This window comes from Bos indicus, chromosome 5 (genome assembly GCF_029378745.1).
Source record: "Bos indicus isolate NIAB-ARS_2022 breed Sahiwal x Tharparkar chromosome 5, NIAB-ARS_B.indTharparkar_mat_pri_1.0, whole genome shotgun sequence".
Taxonomy (NCBI): domain Eukaryota; kingdom Metazoa; phylum Chordata; class Mammalia; order Artiodactyla; family Bovidae; genus Bos; species Bos indicus.
The window spans coordinates 78,225,494-78,248,106 of record NC_091764.1 but is presented as its reverse complement, the minus strand read 5'-3'; the positions used below and the strand labels follow the sequence as shown (position 1 = coordinate 78,248,106).

General features: G+C 38.2%; 1 protein-coding gene across 4 annotated transcripts in view; it reads right to left on the bottom strand.

Moving 5' to 3' along the window:
• Positions 1-22,613, bottom strand: part of AMN1 (antagonist of mitotic exit network 1 homolog) — an 86,811-nt gene that overhangs the window by 41,434 nt on the left and 22,764 nt on the right. For 3 of the 4 annotated variants that reach the window (XM_019961373.2, XM_019961375.2, XM_019961374.2), the window contains 4 exons: positions 6,203-6,335; positions 4,580-4,724; positions 1,978-2,195; positions 1,611-1,667 (listed from right to left, as the gene is read on the bottom strand). In XM_019961373.2, coding sequence (XP_019816932.1) covers positions 1,611-1,667; positions 1,978-2,195; positions 4,580-4,724; positions 6,203-6,335 — 553 coding nt within the window. Of the gene's footprint in view, positions 1-1,610; positions 1,668-1,977; positions 2,196-4,579; positions 4,725-6,202; positions 6,336-7,238; positions 21,585-22,613 lie in introns of those variants that run through there. The other variant, XM_070789860.1, reaches the window with a different exon arrangement.

Here is a 22,613-nt window from a genome sequence, read left to right as displayed (position 1 = left end):
AGTAAATATGTAGGTATATTCCCTACCACTGCACAACAACTAATTTCCTGGTGGTTTTATTAGGACGTGATAAACTAGGTTAAATGTTTGAGAGCTTTGATAAAATTGATGGTGATTATAGGATAATGTAAAAATAAAATAATCTAATGAATATAAGGCAGTAGCATGGAGGATAGTATATTAAGTACTCAACAAATGTTTCTATTTAAAACAGTAAAAGTCTTGACAGTTTATTGCCCCATTTGGAATTTGGAACTTCATTTAAAAAAAAATAAATTTCTTAATGAAAAGATTCATTAAAATATATATGCTATTTTATATATACAAACACACATATATATACATATAAGCAGGATGAAGATATATAAACATCACACAAAAAATTCTTTGGGCAATAAATCAAGCAGAAATATTCTGGCAAAAACATGGCACCACCATTCTAATAGCGGTTACTAACATGTATAATTCATTTATGGGCTGCTTACTTCCAGAAAGGATTTGATGTGACTTTTTGTTGAAAAGCACAGCTTTTAATTAAGAGTAAAAACAAACTAAAACACTGTAAACTGGGAAAGGAAAAAAAATCAAAATCTTGGGACAAAAGACTTCTTAATATTTAGAAACAGGTTATAGCTGCCACATCTGTCATTGAATACAAAGGAGGAACACTAATTTAAGATCTTTTTAAACAGCTGCAAAATGTGGCTTCTGGGGGAGGAAAAACCTCTATCCGCTTATATTTGTCTTTGGAAGCCTTTAAATTAAACTGACAATAAGATTAACAAGAGGAAAGGCAAAATTTATTCACAAGCTCAAAGGTCGTGGTTCAAAGAAATGGCTAGAATTTAGTTTATATATCATCTTAATAGGGGAAGAGGAGGGGGAGAAAGGATACTTAACAGTCATACAAATGACTTTTAGGGAAGACAAAATGGACCTTTAGGAAAATAGATGGGAGTTATGATAATCTTGTGACAATGCCTGTTTAATGCAATTTCTCATCTGAAAATCTTTCTTAAAAAGAATTTGAGGCATTTTAATTATTTTAGAAGTGTCTGCTTTTAGGCAAAGAGTGGGGATGGGAGGCGGTTCAGACGAAGTCTTTTTCTTTAACCTCTGTTGTTTCTTAGACATCTTCAGCTCAAAATAATCTTTATGCCACAGTGGTATATTCTGGATGCCTTCATAGATTCAGAAAAAGATGATCAAGAGAGAATAAATATGATGTCAAGAAAAATACACTGGCAAGAGCATAAGTAGTCCTGGTAAAAATATCAGTCAGACATGAAAATTCTAAAGGATGTCATTTTACATTGATAAATTTTCATTATCTTTATCCATAATAAGACTATCCTTAAATGTATTAGAAGTTAAAACCTCTGGAAAATAAGCATATTTATTGGAAGTAAAATGGGTTTTTTATAGAGCATACTTCATCTCCTAACTTTACCAGTTTTTTTTCACTCTGGAATAAAGAGGCGGAAGGGAAAAAAGTCCTTGGAAATACCTAACTGAGAATAAGGCACTGGTTGTCTTCTAGGTTTAATAAAGAATTTCTGAGGATAATATAAATTCAATTATCATCATCTTTATAGATATTTTTAAATTACCTCTAACTTCTTGGCACAAGGTCCACTAACAAGCGCAACCACACCATGGTCAGATACCTAAGCAAAGGGAAAAAGAACACAGCACATAAATGGAGATGATGGAAGCATATTTTTCCAAAAATTATTATTTAGATATTGTTTTATTTCCTCCCATTTAGCAAACATGTGTTTTAGCCACCACATACCTTCTACCCTTACTTAAAACAATTGAGGGGAGGGTGCCAAATTATATTGCAATTATTTAACTATCAAAATATGAAGTTAATAATTTCAGCAACAACAAAAAAATTGTGTCTGATGAGTTATGGAAATATACTGGGCAAATAAATACATACAGTCTCTACATTTCAAGTTTTATTTCATTTACCTGAGTAGCTGAAAAATCAACACACTGCAAAAATGCGCAGTTTTCTCCTAATGCCTGCAAGGACACATCAGTAATACCTAAGCAGCCTCCTAAATCAATGATCTTTAACAGCCGGCAATTGAGTGCAAGAGCAAGGACTCCTTCATCAGTGAGATTGCAGCATCTTTTCAAAGAAGCTTCATGCAGGTAAGAACAAGATGAAGCCACAGCTTTTATTCCTGAGGGAAGATATAATTCCATATCAATGAGCTATAGATGTTTATCTATGAGAAATGTGACTGATTTTTATTTTAGTAATCACCAGTACTGATACATCCAATTAGCCTTTTCCAAAGCAGTTCATATGGGGAATATACTATTTTTCTAGTGATGCTGTCATTATTTAAAACTCTTTTAGAATGTTTCAAGAATTCTCTATACAATCTGTAGTATAGTCTTCAGAATAGCTGCAATTAATGACATGCCTTTTTATGATTAGATTTGCTTTTAAGAAATGACCAAATATCATTCAGAACCAAATTAGGTAATTAAATAGTAATGATTCTCCTTTTTGTTAAAAGTTTTAAAGTAATAAAGTTAATTTTCTTGTAGACTCTGAAAAAAAAAAATCAAAAGTTAAATGCCACAAATGTCTTAAGTAATAGCTTTCATGCTTATCCTTAGAAATCATACCCATGTTTCTGTGTTTTCCCCTCCCTCTTTGATTCTACCCTTTCCTACCACCATGCTCCTTCTCTGTTAGCCTGGACGAATCTTAAATTTTACCGAGGGTCAAGAAAAGAGAGGCCCTTAAATCCAATTAAACTGATGTAAAAGCACTTTGGTGACAGGTATGTGATGATGTGCCATATAAATAAAAAGAGTACTGAAGGAATCCTGGGCCCTTCAGCCATGGACAAACATTATAGCACTGTTAAAAGACACCTTTACGGGCAAAATACACAAAATGGAAGATGGTAAATTCGTGTGTAGGTCATTTTTATTGTTTACTATGTCTTAAGAAAGAACTCTTACTTTATTCATTAGTGTTCAGCATGAAAGTTCTTTTTAGAGAGTCAGTATTTGTGTAAACATTTTAAAACTTATGCTTCCTTGCAGTATTATGAATATCCTAACTTGCTAACCAAGCTAATTGTAAAATAGAGCCAACTACCTACAAAATTTTCCAGAAACCTAGGTAGCCAAATAACTCCCTCTTTCTTATATTGAAAAGAGTAAAAATTTTATATTTTTAAAAAATGGTAAAAATCCATTAATTCATGTAACAGTTACACTGATACATGCAGTCTGCCTGGTTATAAAACACTGTAACTGGACAAGGTCAGTACCAAACCCAGTTTCAGCTTCCTGCCACTCAGAAGGTCAAATCTCAAGAGACAAGTGTTGGTGGAAAACTTCAAGTTGCTTTAGTCAGGAAGGGGGCAAACTGGGGAGATGGTAGACTGACATCCTCAAGAGCATCTCCAAGTTGCCAGTTGGGAGATAAAGCTTCTAAAGCTTATGTGAGGGAGGGGGCTGCAAGGTACACAAGCAGTTCATACACAGTTCTCAGATTGGTTGGCATCAAGGTAAAGTTTCAAACATCACCAGTCTTCTGGTTTCAACTGGTCTGGGAGTTACATGCTTGCAGTCAGCAGTTTTCATCTGGTCTGCTTCCTGTGAAAACAACTTAGGAGTGTGTGTTAGACCTTTATATCTTTCAGAGAACTTGGTGATTTTGCTATGTGACTGGTTTATAGTCTAAATTGTTTCAGCTTCCCTGCCAATGTCCTTGAAGTTGGTATCTGGAATTAAGCAAGCAAGATTAGTTCTTTCTTAGTCAATTAGTCATTGTCTAAAACAGTTTTGAGGCATGCTTAGGTCAGCAGGAGTGGAAAATAAATGTTTCAAGTTTTGTGCAGCTCAAAATGGGGCAGTTCTGGCTACAAAACTATGTGTTATACAGGCTGATAGGAGAGAACCTAGTAAATATTTGCTTATGATTTAACTTTCTGTTGTAATATTACAACAAAAAAGTCTTAACAAAGTTATGAACTGGTCATTTCTTGTTTCACTATACTAGGCAAAATATTTAAAATATTTATCTAGCCATGTTTATTTTAAATATGTTTAAAATTTAAATAGTGACAATGTATTTCCTAACTTTCAGCACTGATTATAAGCAAGAATTCTAATTAGGATTCTCTAGCTTATTTTGAATATTTTTATTGATAAATATAGTTTCTATTTCTTTGACACCTTCATACTGTTCATGGGGTTCTTAGAACTGACTCATTGGAAAAGACCCTGATGCTGGGAAAGATTGAAGGCGGGAAGAGAAGGGGATGACAGAGGATGAGATGGTTGGACAGCATCACCAACTCAATGGACATGAGTTTGAGCAAGCTCTGGGAGTTGGTGATGGACAGAGAAGCCTGGCGTGCTGTAGTCCATGGGGTAGCAAAGAGCTGGACACAACTGAGCGACTGAACTGACTGACTGACATCTTCATACTTTTAATATCTTTTAATATCTTCATATCTTTTAATATATCTTCCCCCTTCTCTGCTCCAAAACTATGGTGAATAGTTTCTACCAATTCATTCAGTGTTAATAAACATACCTTTTGAAGTTATGGAAATTCTGTTTTCTTTTGAGGAATTTAAATTTAATTTCTTCAGTTTTCTGCAGTTACATAGGTGCAGGAGAGCAGTATCTGAAATATCACAGCTTCGTAGATCTAGAGTTTGGACTTCAGGATGTAAAATCTATAATATATACATTATTTTGAAAAATTAAAATTTCCTATAAACATAAATATTTATTCCATATTTAGTGTTTTGATGACCATAACAGAGAAATGGCTATAGCAAAGAATACAGAAATGCATTTGTGTGAAGACAGATACAAAAAGTAGAAAAAACCAAGTCTAATTCCAACTGAGGGTGCAGCTTATAGTGTCCCCAAAGTCTTGCTGGGACACAGAGCTCTACTGAGACAGCTGGTACAGAATAAGAACCCATTAGATATGGAAGCAGAACCAAGGTAGTGGGGTGCTTATCCTCTTCCAGTAGTTTCTGACTATCATGAGAGATTCTAGCTATGTGCCTCTTTGTTCAGCAGGTACAAGTCTTTAATCTCTGTAGGCAGTGAGTGATGATAGTTGCAAACCCATTTTACAATTAAGAGAACTGAGGTTCAGTGTCAGAAAGAGTGGCAAAGCTGGTATTTTTATTCAGGCCAGAAGCTTTACTATACATTCTCCCTTACAGAATTGTTAATTTTAGCTTAATTAGGGAAAGGGCTTCCTGGGAAGCTCAGTTGGTAAAGAATCTGCCTATAATGTGGGAGACCTGGGTTCAATTCCTGGATATGAAAGATCGCCTGGAGAAGGGCATGGCAACCCACTCAGTATTCTTGCCTGGAGAATCCCACGGACAGAGGAGTCTAGTGGGCTACAGTCCATGGAGTCGCAAAGAGTCAGACACGACTGAGCAACTAACATATATATAGGGAAAGGGAGTAAGTATAAGTTAGATGGAGTGAGGTAGCCAGAAGAAGAATGAAAAGAGTTTAGAAGAATGATTTTTAACTGATTGTTATCCTTGAATGGATAAAAGCAATCTAGTAGGCTATGAACAACATTTTTTAATTGAAATAAGACATACTAGAATAAAATAGAAAATATCCAAGTGTACTATACACTGTACTTTTACACATAGGTATGGTTTGTGTCCTAGAGTCACAATGTAACATTCATATTTCTTCTTGTGGGTCTTTTTTTTTTTTGCCATTTGTTTTTTCACTCTGCATTTTAACTTTTTCTAGATTTACTAAGGTATACTTAACCCAAAAGTTTAACATTTCTTGAAAATATGCAGTTCATGGATGTTGGTACCATGAAGACAAGGGGAATAACTGAAGGAACAGTGGGAGAAGATTTTTAATTTTTATTTTATTTGTTTTTTGGCTGCTCAGCACGTGGGATCTTAGTTCCCCAACCAGGAATGAAATCTGCACCCCCTGCATCGGAAGCGTTGAGTCTTAACCTCTGACCCCCAGGGAAGTCAATGGGAGATTATTTTAGAAGCTATTACACAGGACATTATGGTTATCTGGAGAAAAAAATAACTTTAGTATATTCTAAAATTACTCATCCTAATATAAAACATTGTTCCAAAAATCTGAAACCATAGCTGACCAGTAAAATATAATAAGCTTGCTTTACAGTTGTATATTTTCTTACCTCACTTATGTTTGAATCTGTTATCTGCCCCTGCACGCTCATAATTTTGATGAGTCTATCTTTTATGTTGGGTGGCAAAGGCTTAATGTCTGTGATATATCTAGAAATATTCTTCATGAAGCACCAAAGGCATCTGAAATACAAATACAATACAGTAAATTACACTATACAGGTATTGACTTCTAATATTTGTTTAATGCATTTGTTAGCACTTAGTTTGTAGAAAAAATGGGTGCACATTTTATATGAATATTTACAACTTAAGCTTGGTAAGATTCAAAAGCCTCAGTTATGAACAAGTTGCCCTTTTCCTCTACAACTTTTTCTCAGCATCCATCACTTACTAAAATGCATTCTGAATGACAAAGAATTTTTCTTAAGTCAGTCTCTCCAATTCCTAAGACATATAGTTACTACCAAGCTTTTAGTCACATACATTCCTAAGTAAACATTAAACTAGGGCCTATTAATTGACAAATTTTATGTGTTAATCCAACAAACTCGCTTTCACTATTTTTCTTAAAAATTGTACAGGTATAAGAACCAAGAAAGAACTGTAACCACAAAGATTCCACAAATAGTACAAATCACAGAGATAATAAACTTAGTGCCAGTATTATATATTACAGAGTTATCAAGGCAGGCAACAACCAAGACCCATACAACCAACATATTTCATATTGATATGTGGCCTGAAATCCCAACTATCTGAGATACTTGTATGTTAAATAAATACAAATCTTTCTTAGTTTCTGCCTACAAATACTTTCACATATACACACTTGAATTTTTTTAGTGCAGTCTTTTTCTTTTTCTTTTCTTCTTTTGGTTGCCTCTGCCTTTCTTTCTCCATTAGTTTAGTTCCTCATGCTATTCCTTGTATATTCTTATTTTTCCTGTGCTTGTACACACACACACATTCACTCACACATGTATCTATGTTCTCACACATACTTTTACAAGTTAGGGTGGGGGTGGGGAGAGATCACTGTTTCTTAGAATGGCATCAGTGTATACTCACTTTTCTACAAGCTCTTTCATTTAATAATAATTCTTTAAAGCATCAAGTATAGTTTTAATTCTCCTTTAGTGGCTAAATATTGTATTTCATAGTGTGGATGACTTAGTCATCCCCTATTGAGGAGCATTCCACTGTTTCTAGGATATAACATATGTTGTCAGATTATTTTCTTCATATTTCCATCGGAAGTGTTGGAGAGTTCCTTTTCCTCTACATCGCTAAGCAACAGATGTTATTGTTCATTTTATTTATTTTTCCATTTATTTTCATTATGTCCATTTCCCAATCTCATCCCCCAGCTCTAGGAAATCATTCTAATGTCTAATATGTATCCTTTTGTTGTATGTATCCTTTTAACATGATTGTTCTATGGATGTATTTCTAATTTATGCATGTGGTATTTGTCATAGATTTGTTTAGTTTTTCACTGAGCACGATTTTTACCATCTGCTTACTCTTAAATGTTGACAGATCTCATGGGTGAAAACTAGTATCTCATTACTAATTTAATTCTTATTTCTCTAATTTCTAGTAAATTTAACATCTTTTCATAAAGTTGCTGGCTATCTAGATAGTCTTTCCTCAAAATAATCTATTCATATCTTCTATCTATTTTGCTTTTTACTTAAATCTATGAGCTATTTTTGTGGTCAAATACATAACTGATTTTGTATGTGCTCTATAAATATTCAGAAAATGTATATTTTCTATCTGAGAGTTGTAATGTTCTCTTTCTGTGTTTTATATATGCGTGTCTAAATATCTCTCTCTGTGTATGTACATGTATGTGCATATAAATATATTATGTGTGTTAGTGTTAATCTCTCAGTCATGTCCAACACTTTGCAACCCCATGGACCGTAGCCTACCAGACTCTCATGTCCATGGGATTTTTCAGGCAAGAATACATTTCCTTCTCCAAGGGATCTTCCCAATCCATGGATTGAACCCAGGCCTCTAGCATTGCAGACAGGTTCTTTACCATCTGAGCCACTGTGTATGTGATTATTCATTGATTAGTATCTTTTAATTCTTCTATGTTCTTATTCTTTCTACTAAATCTGTAGAATTCTTAGTTTACAATACTTGTATTTTTAAAAAAATAGTTATTTATTTGGCTGTGCTGGGTCTTAGTTGCATCATGTGGGATCTTAGTTCCTTGACCAGGGATGGAAGCCATGCTGCTTGCAGTGAGAACGTGGAGTCTTAACCACTGGACCACAGGGAAGTCCCTTACCTCTCATTTTTTACTTAAAAACTCTCTTGTAATAGATTTTTGTAACTGTCAAGAGTCATGCAGAATCTGAGAGTTGATCCTACTTACCAGTTTATGAGTTAGCTTTATTATCATTTTATGAATGCTGGCAGAAGAATGCTGGGTCAGTGAAAAATGACTTTATTACTCAGGATAAGAGCAGTAGCCAGGGATCTTCCCTGGTGGTCCAGTGGTTAAGAATCTGCCTGCCAATGCAGGGGACTGGGGTTCGAACCCTGGTCTAGGAATTAAGAACTGACATGCTGCTGAGCAACTTAACCCCATACTTCACAACTATGAGCCTGTGCATCCTAGAGCCTGTGCTCCATAACAAGAGAAGCCACAGCAATGAGCAGAGTAGCCCCTGGTCGCTGCTACTAGCCCATGGGCAGCAACAAAGACCCAGCTCAGTCAAAAATAAATAAATTAAAAAAAAGAAAAAGAGTAGTAGCTGGAGCTTCATGTTTGTGTTGGTTATCCATGTCCCAGGTCCTACAGTATAATGTAGGAAGGTCGGTCCAGATAGATGTTTACTCATGTAGTGGGTTGTACAAGACAGAAACACTGAGCTTGAGGGGGTTCACCATTTTTATAGCAACCAGAAGCAAGACTGCTCTTTTTGGAAGGAGAAAAATACTTCATCTCTCAAGGCTGTTTACTACAAATGCAACCTTGAGAAATGGCCTAAGTAATCAAGGCCCTGCATTCTTGGTATACCCAGCAAGAATGTGCAGGTCCATGGTATTGCCTCTTCCAACAATCCACCCCAGTAAGTTCTTGGCTTAATTCAAATATTCATGGAAGTATGCCACTCTTATCAGCTACTTTAATTTGACCAACAGAGGCTAAAACCTAACCTGTTCAATTTGTCTCTTAAAGCACTTAATTAAAGCTACTATCAATAGCCAACTCATTGGAAAAGACCCTGATCCAAGGAAATATTGAAAGCAAAGGAGAAAGGGGTGGCAGAGGATGAGGTAGTTAGATAGCATCACTGACTCAATGGACATGAAACTGAGCAAACTGTCAGAGACAGTGGAGGACAGAGGAGCCTGGTGTGCTACAGACCATAGGGTCACAAAGAGTTGGATATATGACTTAGTGAGTGAACAACTATCAATGTTGTGGTCTTTATAGACTGGGACCTGGGGACTGGAGACGACGAAAAGAGGGATGCAGGGGACCCAAGTCTCGAGTGAAACAAGGGTGCTTTATTTGTGGCAGAGTGTGCTTATATATCCCCATACAAGGAAGCTTTAGGCAGCAAAAATAAAGTTGAGCAAAAACAGAACCAGGTGAATAACAATCGTCACAGGGCCAAAAGACAATCCATATCTGAGTAATAGGGACATGACTGAATAGTTTACATTAAAGTAAAAGGTCACTGAAGGGAATCCATGTATGTGCTCTGCCTCATGACCTCAGACCTAAGAACTGTGTGCAGCTCTGTTCATTCCTGTTTTCCAGGAACTCATAAGGAACAGAGGGCCCTTGAGAAACAGCACACAACGGAAGAAAACAACATGTTGGATTCCTTAAAGTTGAATGTCCCCTGACATATCAGTAGTACTCCAAGTAGCAGGATAAGGTCGACCTGCAGTAACGACCTCAAAAGTAAGGTCGTTTTGAGGGCTGGGCCTCAGATTCAGCTAACTGTGAAAAAGTGTGGAGTGGGGGAAGGGAACCAGTAGGTGTTAATTTCAACACACAGGATGTGGTCAAAGTCCAGTCTATCACCTCTTACGAAAGATACAAGGGAATTTAGGTGGTTATTTCAATGACTACATTTTTCTTTCTTAGGGCTTTTAATTTTTTTTAATTTATCTGTTATTTTATCTATATTCATCTGTTAAGAATAACTGTTCCTTTGTTTTTGAACATTTCCAATATATTTGTTTTAAAATATCTTTCAAGTTATTCTACTGTCCGAAGTTAATAAAGTGTCAATTGTCCTATTTTCTGTTGAGTCTCTCTCATGCTGTTTTGTTCTTTAGGTACTTTGTAAATTTTGACTGTTAACACTTCTTTGGCAGAAGTAGTTTTGCGTGAGAATCCTGTGTTCTTTGTGTTGTGAAAGCAAACCTCATGGTGAAAGTCTGAGTTTTCCTCCTCTTTAAGGACACTGTCTTTATCTGGTTGAATTGCAATAACAAAATGCCATAGATTGGATAGATTTGCTAAACAAAAGAACTTTAATTTTCACAGTTCTGGATGCTAGAAGTCTAAGATCAAAGTGCCAGCATGGTTGAGTTAGGGCTCTCTTCCTGATCCACAGCTGGCACCTTCTCTATGTGTCCTCTTATGGTAGAAGGGGCTAGGGATTTCTCTGGAGCTTCTTTGCAAAGACACTAATCCAATTTGTAAGATTTTGAAATGGAGCAGGACCCTATTGTCCTTATCCCTACCCCATGTCCTCTGTCTGCCTTTTGTCTGTGGAAAACTATAGTCAAAGAGAAAGTTTAATCAGAGAAGTGAGAAATGTGGAAAACAAAGAAAAACAGTCCAAAGAGACCAAATAATAATGTAGGCATTAAGCATAGTCAAGGACTTTTAGTTCTTTCTCAAGGGCTACAGATAATATTCTGAGCCATATCCTGTGAACTGTCTTATAGATATTAAAACATGGGGGTGAAGAAGTTAACTACATAGTGACCAGACTGTACCCATGACATGAGCTGTCACAATTCCTAGAACTGGCCTCAAAGAAATGGTAACAAATGGATTTTGGAACTGAAGATTAACTGTACCTAAAACAACCAATTAAAACCAATTAAAAGACACTTGCTCCCTGGAAGAAAAGCTATGACAAACCTGCTGCTGCTGCTGCTAAGTCACTTCAGTCGTGTCTGACTCTGTGCGACCCCATAGATGGCAGCCCACCAGGCTCCCCCGTCCCCGGGATTCTCCAGGCAAGAACACTGGAGTGGGTTGCCATTTCCTTCTCCAATGCATCAAAGTGAAAAGTGAAAGTGAAGTCGCTCAGTTGTGTCCGACTCTTAGCGACCCCATGGACTGCAGCCTACCAGGCTCCTCGGTCCATGGGATTTTCCAGGCAAGAGTACTGGAGTGGGGTGCCATTGCCTTCTCTGATGACAAACCTAGACAACATATTAAAAAACAGAGATATTACTTTGCCAACTAAGGTCCATATAGTCAAAGCTATGGTTTTTTCAGGAGTCATGTATGGATGTGAGAATTGGACCATAAAGAAAGCTGAGTGCCAAAGAATTGACGCTTTTGAACTATGGTGTTGGAGAAGACTCTTGAGAGTCCCTTGGACTATAAGGAGATCCAACCAGTCTATCCAAAAGGAAACTAGTCCTGAATATTCATTGGAAGGACTGATGCTGAGGCTGAAACTCCAGTACTTTGACCACCTGATGTAAAGAATTGACTCACCGGATAAGACCCTGATGCTGGGAAAGATTGAAGGCAGGAGGAGAAGGGGACGACAGAGGATGAGATGACTAGATGGCATCACCAACTCAATGGACATGAATTTGAGCAAGCTTCGGGAGTTGGTGATCGACAGAGAAGCCTGGCATGCTGCAGTCCATGGGGTCACAAAGAGTCAGACGTGACTGAGCAACTGGACTGAACTGAACTGAAAACAACCAAGATGACACTGGTCAGACCACTAATGACGAATTTGAGGATGACTGTCAGAGATTACTTCTGTTTCTCCATGTAGCAACCCCCACTCCCGACTCTCTGCTTGTTGGGGTGGGGAGTTGGCCTTTGGGCATATGTTCACCCTCCCTACCAGTTGCTGGTATCTGAAATAAAGCAAACATTCCTTTCCACCAACCCGGCCTGTTTGCTGGATTTTGGGCGGTGAGCAGCCAGACTCCACACTTTCCGGTAACAGCTCCACCCTCATGAGTTAAACACCTCCCAAAGGCTCCAGTTACTAAAGGCATCACCTTTAGGGGTAGGATTGCAACATATGATACAAAAACATTTAGACCATAATAGGGCCTTATGAATATTCACAAATTCCAAAGCATAGTTAAATGGTATTTTTTCATCTGAGGAAAAAATACACCTGTGCATAATAAAGGCATGAGACCCTAGGTTTTAAACAGGAATTCTAGTTTTGACTGGGATTTTATATCCTTGCCATCGATGTGGGCTGCTCCTGGAAGAGTGTGACTTGAAGTAAGGTGACTGCAGAGTCAGCAGAGGTAGATCCTGAAGGTGGGTAGAAAGTCCTTCCTTGAAGGGTGATCTGGGTAGCACATCTCCATGGATATTACTGTCATTTTTTAAGTGATTCATATTTAATAGACTGCAAGTAATAAGACTTATTGGAAAAGACTGATGCTGGGAGGGATTGGGGGCAGGAGGAGAAGGGGACGACAGAGGATGAGATGGCTGGATGGCATCACTGACTTGATAGACGTGAGTTTGAGTGAACTCCAGGAGTTGGTGATGGACAGGGAGGCCTGGCGTGCTGCGATTCATGGGGTCACAAAGAGTCGGACACGACTGAGCGACTGAACTGAACTGAACTGAAGGAATAAGGAGGGTGATAAGTTTAGACACTCTCAGCTCTCATTCTCTTCAACTCTGTTATGATGTTGAAATCAGATGCTCTACCATTAACAGAAATTTATGTCATTTATTCTAAAAGTTAAACGCTTAGCAAAAAAGGATCATTTGGGGAGTAACTGCTTTATTAAGATATAACTGACATAACAGTGGTTTTTAGTGAATCTACAGAGTTGTGCATCCATCATCAGTATCTAATTCCAGAAGATTTTCAATACACTAAAAATAATTTTATACCCATTAGCAGTCACGTCTCTATCCCCGCCACGTTCTATAGCCCAGGGAACTATCAGACGCTCCAGAGAAATCTCAAGCCCTTCTACATGTGAGGACACATAGAGACAGGGTGCCATATTCTGTCTCTCTGCTGCTGCTGCTCCTGCTAGTCGCTTCAGTCATGTCCGACTCTGTGCAACCCCATACGGCAGCCCACCAGGCTCCCCCTTCCCTGGGATCCTCCAGGCAAGAACACTGGAGTAGGTTGCCATTTCCTTCTCCAATGCATGAAAGTGAAAAGGGAAAGTGAAGCCACTCAGTCGTGTCTGACTCTTTGCGACCCTAAGGACTGAAGCCTACCAGGCTCCTCCATCCATGGGATTTTCCAGGCAAGAGTACTGGAGTGGGGTGCCATTGCCTTCTAGATTAGCCTATTCTGCACTTTTCATATAAATGGAATTATAAAGTATGTGATAATTTATTACTGGCTTCCTTCACTTAACATTTTCAAGTTTATCTAGTAGTAACATGTATCAGCACTTCATTCATTTTTACTGCCAAATAATATTCCATCATATGGATATACCACCTTTTGTTTATCTATGCATCAGTTTATTGATACTTGAGTTGTTTCTATTTTTGGGCTATTATGGATAATCCTGCTACAAATGTTCATATATGAGTTTTTGGGTAGACATATGTTTTCATTTATTTTGGGGACATATCTAAGAGCTCACTTGCTGGGTCACATAAAACTGCTGAGTCATACAGTAACTCTAAGTATAAACATTTGAGGAATTGCCAAACTATGTTTACAAAGTGGCTACAACATTTTATATTTCTACCAGCAGTGTATGAGGGTTCCAATTTCTCAACATCCTTTCCAATATTTGATATTATCTGTCTTTTATTATTGCCATCCTAGTGGCTCTGAAGTAATAATAGCTCATTATGGTTTTGACTTACATTTCACTGCTAGTTAATGACGTTGAGCATCTCTGCATGTGCTTGTCAGCCATCTATATATCTCCTTTATAGAACTGTCTATTTAGATCCTCTTCCCACTTTTAAGTTGGGTTTTGCTGTTTATAAGATTCTTAGTTGAGGTTTTTCTTTCAGCACTTTAAACATGTTATCCCATTGTTTTCTGCTTTCATTGTTTCTGAAGAGGAGTTCATTGTTAATCTTATTAAGGTTCTCTTATACATGAGTAATTTTTCTCTTACTGCTTTCAGGATTTTCTTTTGGCCTCAACATTTTTACTATGATATTTTTGTTTTGTTTTTGGCCATGTCATGCAGCTTGCAGGATCTTAGTTCCCTGATCAGGGATTGAACCTGGGCCCTCAGTAGTAAGAGTGTGGAGTCCTAACTATAGGACAACCAGGGAATTCTCCTGATGTGTATGTTTATATTTCTTTGTATTTATCCTAAAAATTCATTCAGTTAATTTCAGTTCACTGAGTTCCTTGGATGTGTAGATTAATATTTCTCATTAAATCTGGCTTTTAGCTATTATTTCTTCAAGAATCTATTTTCTTCTCTTTCTCTCTTTTTGTTTTCGTGTTCCTATCACATGTATATTGACATGCTTATCCCGTAATCCTCTGAGGTTCTGCCCTATTTCCTTATCCTATTTACCTTCCATTCTTCAGATTGCATACTATTATTTATCTTCAAGTTCATAACTCTTTCTTCTGCCAGTTCAAATTTACTGCTGAGTCCCTCGAGTGATTTTTAAATTTCAGTTATTGTAATTTTTCAATTCCAGAATTTCCATTTGGTTCTTTTTTATATATAATTTATATTTCTTCATTAATAGTCTCTATTGTATCTCTAAAGTAATAGCCTCTATGGTGCCAAGATAGGCACAATAAAGGAGAGAAATGTATGGAACAACAGAAGCAGAAGCAATTAAGAAGACGTGGCAAGAATACACAGAACTATACAAAAAAGATCTTAATTATGTGGATAACCATGATGGTGTGATAACTCACCTAGAGCCAGATATCCTGGAGTGTGAAGTCAAGTGGGCCTTAGGAAGCATCACTACAAACAAAGCTAGTGGAGGTGATGGAATTTCAGCTGACCTATTTCATATCCTAAAAGATGATGTTGTGAAAGTGCTGCACTCAATATGCCAGCAAATTTGGAAAACTCAGCAGTGGCCACAGACTGGAATAGGTCAGTTTTCATTACAATCCCAAAGAAGGGCAATGCCAAAGAATGTCCACAGCCTTTGACTGTGTGGATCACAACAAACTGTGGAAAATTCTTAAAGAGATAGGAATGCCAGACCACCTTACCTGCCTCCTGCAAAACCTGTATGCAAATCAAGAAGCAACAGTTAGAACCAGATAGAACAACAGACTGGTTCAAAATTGTGAAAGGGATATGTCAAGGCTGTATATTGTCACCCTGTTTATTTAACTTATATGCAGAGTACATCATGTGAAATGCTGGGCCAGATGAAGCACAAGCTAGAATCAAGATTTCAGGGGAAAATATCAATAACATCAGATATTGATATTATCTGTTACATGCAGAGGACACCACTCTTATGGCAGAAGGTGAAGAGGAATTAAAGAGCTTCTTGATGAAGGTGAAAGAGGAGAGTGAAAAAGCTGGCTTAAAACATAGCATTTATAAACAAAGATCATGGTATCCAGTCCCATCACTTCATGACAATGGATGGGGAAACAATGGGAACAGTGACAGACTTTATTTTCTTGGGCTCCAAAATCACTGTGGATGGTGACTGCAGCCATGAAATTAAAAGACGCCTGCTCCTTGGAAGAAAAGCAATGACAAATCCAGACAGCATATTAAAAAGCAGAGACATTACTTTGCCAACAAAGGTCTGTATAGTTAAAGCTATGGTTTTTCCAGTAGTCATGTATGGATGTGAGAGCTGGACAATAAAAAAGGCTGAGTGCCAAAGAATTGATGCCTTTGAACTGTGGGGCTGGAGAAGATTCTTGAGAGTCCCTTGAACTGCAAGGGGATCAAACCAGTCAATCCTAAAGGAAATCAATCCTGAATGTACATTGAAAGGAGTGATGCTGAAGCAGAAGCTCCCATACTCTGGCCACCTGAGGCAAAGAGCTGATTCATTGGAAAAGCCCCTGATGCTGGGAAAGATTGAAGGCAGGAAGAGAAGGGGACAACAGAGATGGTTGGATGGCATCACTGATGCAATGGACATTTATTTGAGGAAACTCCAGGAGATGGGGAAGGACAGGGAAGCCTGGTATGCTGAGGTCCATGGGGTCCCAAAGAGTCAGACACCACTGATCAACTGAACAACGATGATGATTTTATCTATATCACGAGACTTTGTCATCATACCTTTAATTCTTTTTCCATTTTTTAAAAATTGAGGTGAAATTCACATAATATAAAATTAACCTTTTAAAGTGTAAAATTCTTTGGCATTTTGTATATTCATGTTGTGTAAACACTACTTCTATCCACTTATAAAATTGTTTCATTAGCCCAAAAGAAAATTTACATTTACTAAGGAGGCAGTTTCCATTCCTCTCTTTCCCCAGTACCAGGAAACCATCAACGTGCTTCTTTTGCTATGGAATTTTCTATTTCAGGTATTTCATATAAATTTATTCATATAAATGTGAACTTTTATGTCTGGTTTCTTCCATTTAGCATAATGTTTCTCAGGTTCATCCACATTGTAGCATGTATCAGTACTTCATTCCTTTTAATGGCTGAATGATATTTCATTGTATGGATATACCACATTTTGTGTATTGATTCATTGGTGATGGACATATTGGTTGTTTCCACCTTTGGATTGCTGTGATTAGTGTTACTATGAGTATTTGTGTAGAAATATTTGAGTACTCAATTTCAATTATGTTGGTTATATATCTAAGAGTAAATTTGTGAGTAAAAATGGTAATTCTATGTTTAACTTTTTGACAAACTGCCAAACTACTTTTACCCTTACTTCTGTAAGTATGGCATAATTTAGTTCTTTGAACATATTTATAGTAGTTTCTTTAAGACTTTGCTAAGTCCAACATCTGAGTCCTCTTAAAGGTCACCATTGTCCTGGGCCTTCCCCTTAGGTCCAGGGGTCAGAAAACTATGACCTATGGGCCAAATCTGGCCTGTTACCTGCTTTTATAAATAAAGTTTTCTTAGAACACAGCCATGTCTGTTCATTTATGTGTTGTTTATGGCTGCTTTCACACTATAATGACGGAGCTGAGACTGTATTTCTTGAAAGGCTGAAAATCGCCAATACCTACCTTAGATAATGTAATACTACTAAGATTAAGCCATATGTTTTTACTGACTTTTGGACTATTGCCAACTGCTTAGTCACTTGGTCTGCAATTTGGAAGACTACAGATGGGCAGATTAAAGATATTCCTCTTTAGGACTGTGAACTATAGAACAAATTATAGCTGATATATATATGGCAATGGCTCATTCTCTAATGGAATGGGCTGGGATGACACTATTAATTATGCCCTACCCAGATCCCCGTCATTTCTACTGGAAATTCATCATTATGCTGAACGTAGTGGCACATCCACCATCATAGCTTAGGAAAGTAAGGATTACATGTGCCTGATGTTAAAACTACCATTACATGCCAGCCTTGTGCCTCCTTTCCAAAGTTAACCTGTTTGTCTCCAAGTGAAATAGGCCCTCTAACTCCTGACAAGCTGATTATATTGAGCCTTTGGCCACTTGTCTTGGCATCTCCACTGATGCCTCTTGTTGATATCTTTTCAGTTTATGGTGTCAATGTTCCAATCTGATCAACCAACTCCAGCCACAATGACCATAACATAAAATGTATTATGTTTTTGGCCTTTTAGACCATATTCAGTCAGACTGTGTGATATCTTTTAATGCAAAGGTCCACTCAATACTGGACCAAAAGTCAAGGTATTTGATGGACACTTCATATCCCTTATCATCCTTGAGCTGTTGGTTTCAGTAAGAGATAAATGGAGTTTTTAAAAAAGCCAACTAGAGAGATTTCTAACTCTACCTGCTTCACCTTCTCCTGGTCCATACATCTTAATGAGGTAGTTTGGTCACTAAATGCGAGCATCCACTGAAAGAGTTCACATCTTCTTGGCCACCTTCTAGACAAAGATCAGGATGAAAGGGGTTATCTTGACCTATTTTGAAATTTTAGAATTCTACTTTTTACAGGCTGTTTGGTGGGGCTAATGGTGGCTTCTGGGAGGGGTCACAATGATGAGTACTTCTCAGAACTGCTGCTTCCAATGTTTTTGTCCTCACAATTGGCCAGAGCCTCCCCTTGCCTCTGCAGGAGAGCCTCTAATACTAGCAGCTAGATGCAGAACACTAAGGTCCTTAATGATAGTACAGTTACAAGATGTGAGATGCCTGGGACCCTAAATTACCATGTGGAGGAAAGCCATCAGCCAACTAAGACTATCCACACTGGGTATTTACATGAATGAGAAATAAGCATATTGTGTGTGACATTGCTGAACCCTTGGAGTTTACTGGTTATAAATAACAGCCAGTATTACCTTAACTAACATTTATTCAGATCAGAGGAATAGAATTTTGCTCTGACATTTCCTGAACATGATGCATTTTTCTTTTCTCTAACAGTCACCCCAAGCCAGCCTGGTTGGTACACCTGAATGGCAACCTGCCCAAAAAGAAGCTTATGGAATTCGAACTTAATCTGGTTTTAGTCACTTGGTTTCTCCTATCAGACTGAACTGATACTAGATCAGTCACTAGAGTCTAGAACTAGATCAGCAAACTATAACCCGTGGGTTGAGCCTGATCTTTTGCTTGTTTTTGTAAATAAAGTTTTACTGAATCATAGCCATGACAGTCTATTATATATTATCTATGGTTGCTTTTGGAGAAGGCAACGGCACCCAACTCCAGTACTCTTGCCTGGAAAATCCCATGGATGGAGGAGCCTAGTAGGCTGCAGTCCATGGGGTCGCTAAGAGTTGGACACGACTGAGCGACTTCACTTTCACTTTTCACTTTCATGCACTGGAGAAGGAAATGGCAACCCACTCCAGTGTTCTTGCCTGGAGAATCCCGGGGACAGGGGAGCCCGGTGGGCTGCCGTCTGTGGGATCGCACAGAGTCGGACACGACTTAAGTGACTTAGCAGCTTAGCATGGTTGCTTTTGCTCTACAAAAGCTCTCCTACAGAGCTGAAAATATTTCTCTTTGGCCGTTTATAGGAAAAGCTTGCCAACCTCTGTCCTATGAAAATAATGACCATTTATTCAACCAAATGGTTGAATAAACTGCTCACTAAGTCTCCCTGCGGTAGCCCATGCCCATCATGGTGGGAAATATAATGGATCTCTATAACTTTTGTAAAAATACTCTTATCCCTTCTGCACTTGACCTCTGCTGAGTAGATGATTGGAAAAAAGTGATAGCAGGTATACTGGTAAGGGGCACACCAATTTTGTGATCATAAGGATAGCAATAACTCCAGAACCTGGGAAAGGAACGATTTAGATTCTGGGAAGTACTTAAGGAAGGGGAGAAATTCATGTCCCATTCATCCTCTAGCGAGAAGGCAATGGCAGCCACTTCAGTCCTCTTGCCTGGAGAATCCCATGGATGGAGGAGCCTGGTAGGCTGTAGTCCATGGGGTAGCTGAGGGTCGGACACAACTGAGTGACTTCACTTTGACTTCACTTTCATGCATTGGAGAAGGAAATGGCAACCCACTCCAGTGTTCTTGCCTGGAGAATCCCAGGGATGGGGGAGCCTGGTGGCTGCTGTATAAGGGGTCGCACAGAGTCGCACATGACTGAAGCGACTTAGCAGCAGCAGCAGCAGCATCCTCTAGACTGAGCACTGCACCTTGGCAAAACAATTAATATGGTCCACCTGGGGCAAGAAGTAGCTACAGCTGACAATCTGACCTACTGCTAGATTTCTCATCATTGTGTTTGTGCTATGATTACAGAAAAGTTCATGTGAATATGGAAGACCCTGAACTATTCTGCTTTGCCTAGCCTCTCTTTATAAGGGTATGAAAATATGGACCAACACAATCTTGTTTCAACATGACAGATATAAACAGGTTTCCCCTGATGTTCAAGTGATCTTGGGCTATTTTATGTGTAACAATCAAGGCTGCAAGTACTCAGAGATGTCTTCTCATGTGATAAAAACAAAACAATGTCATAGTGATCGAAATCAAGTTTAAAAGTAAATCCAAACTAGAGTGTCTCTTTGTTTTATGTTTCTATGTACAGAATAGGCCATGGAATATCTCTCAGTTGGATTTCTTTTTTGGCCCATCTATTGTTCCTGTCATTACTGATAACAGCACCAAAAATTAACAGGAAAACTTGAATGTCCTTGTGCAGGTCATAATGGAGACTGTCCTGGGCTTATGCTATGTCTTGGTTGTCTGAAATAAGACCTACTGGTCTCCCCTGCGATTAATTCCAGTTGCTTGAGTCTGGGACTCTGGAGGCATAGTTGAAGTCAATATTGCTGGTTGGCTTCATCCTCCTTTTGAGAGCAATATTAATAGCCTTAGTTGATTTCTATATGCCATAAATTAAATACATTTGGTTCTAGCCTCTGCCAATTAATCAGCGTGGTAAAGAACTGTCATGCTCATGTAATAATTTGTCAGATGCCAAGGTGGTAGGGCAAAAAGGTGAAATGCTGGGAAAGGCACTACCCTGTGAGTTTTTCAAGGCCCTGCCTGTTTTGCTGAGAATGACAAGAAAACAAAACCTTGATACTGTATCTGGGCCTCTTTCAGGGTTCTCTTTGCAATGAGCAACCTGTGGGATAAAGTCATGTCTCCCTCCAGGACAAAGAGGTTATTACTGCTTGTTATAAAATGCAGAATTTCCAAAATTCAGAGCTTCTCTCCTGTAACACAACCCATCCTTTGGGTAGGCATCTGTCTTGGCCTTCTGTGTTGCTGCTGTGTGTCTTGGAGGTCAAGGGGAAAGTGACATAAGCATGCTAAGGCTTATGATGTTTGTTGTGTAATGAATAATAAAGTTCTTGGTATCTCTCACCCAAGACCCATATCTTCCACCAACATTCATGAAACAAGACCAAGCTAAAAACATTAGTTTGAAGAAGAGAAAAATCAAATTCCATCATCATTCCTCTTATATTTTCCTTTACACACAATTCATCTATATTTTTAATTTTTTCCACAATAGTACTCTTTTTCTTCCCCATGTCTTTCTCTTGGTCTTTTTCATTTTGTTTTTGTCTCTTCTCTGAACTCAGGCTGTGCCATGCGTTCCACATGGTAAATGGTTTGCTTTTTCTGTTCCAGTTCCCTCCAGCAGCACTAGCAGAGATCTGGGACAGAAACAAATGAAATATTTCTTAAAATGCTGCTATGAGAACTATTAAATGGCTCACAAAGACCATCCAAAAAGTCTGTCAAACAGAGCAAGTTTATTAAATTAACTGCAGGGCTTCCCTGGTGGCTCAGAGGTTAAAGCATCTGCCTCTAATGCGGGAGACCTGGGTTCGATCCCTAGATTGGGAAGATCCCTTGGAGAAGGAAATGGCAACCCACTCCAGTATTCTTGCCTGGAGAATCCCATGGACGGAGGAGCCTGGTAACTGCAGTGAGGGTTTAACAGGGTTTTGATAATGTTTCAATAGGAGAAAGCTAACAGGGAAAAGCTATCAAATTGGGGTCTCTTGCATTGCAGGCAGATTCTTCATCAACTAAGCTATCAGGGAAGCTGATAACAACTAAGCTCAGGGAAAGCTAGAGAAGAGTACATTCAGGATTTGGGGATGTAAGCTTGAGTGGTTTAAGAAGGTTCTCCCCATCCCAGATAGGGAATGGGATAGGATTAAGCAAAATTTGTGACATAACAGTTTAACACTGATGGACATGGGGTCTTAAAGCAAAACCTTCTGAAAAATCTATCCTAATAAACATAATGTTTGCCCTACCAATCAAAATGTTTATCCTCATAACCAAATGTTTATTTAAGCTGATGGCAAAAATTTCCTGGAGCAAAAAGCTATATTGACATAAATAATTTTAGTTCTTAATCCCAAAGGTTAACACAGGTGATCTCAATTGTCAAGACAAAAATAAAAAGCGGTCAGCTAAAACTTAGTAAATCTGCAAAAGCTGTAAAAAGTGGGGTGGGGTGAGAGATGAGAGGAGAGACAGATTTCTCATCCAATAAATTGCCCTAAGCTTTATAGTTAAAAGAAACACTTTAATATTTAGCCAATCAGTTATATGGTGAATTAATCTAACAAAGAAATGACTGCAGGCAAAATGCCTGCTTTTAATGTACATGCTGCATAAAATTTGGCTTTTGGCCTCCTTTTCTTCTCTCTGTATCCTCTTCCTTAAAC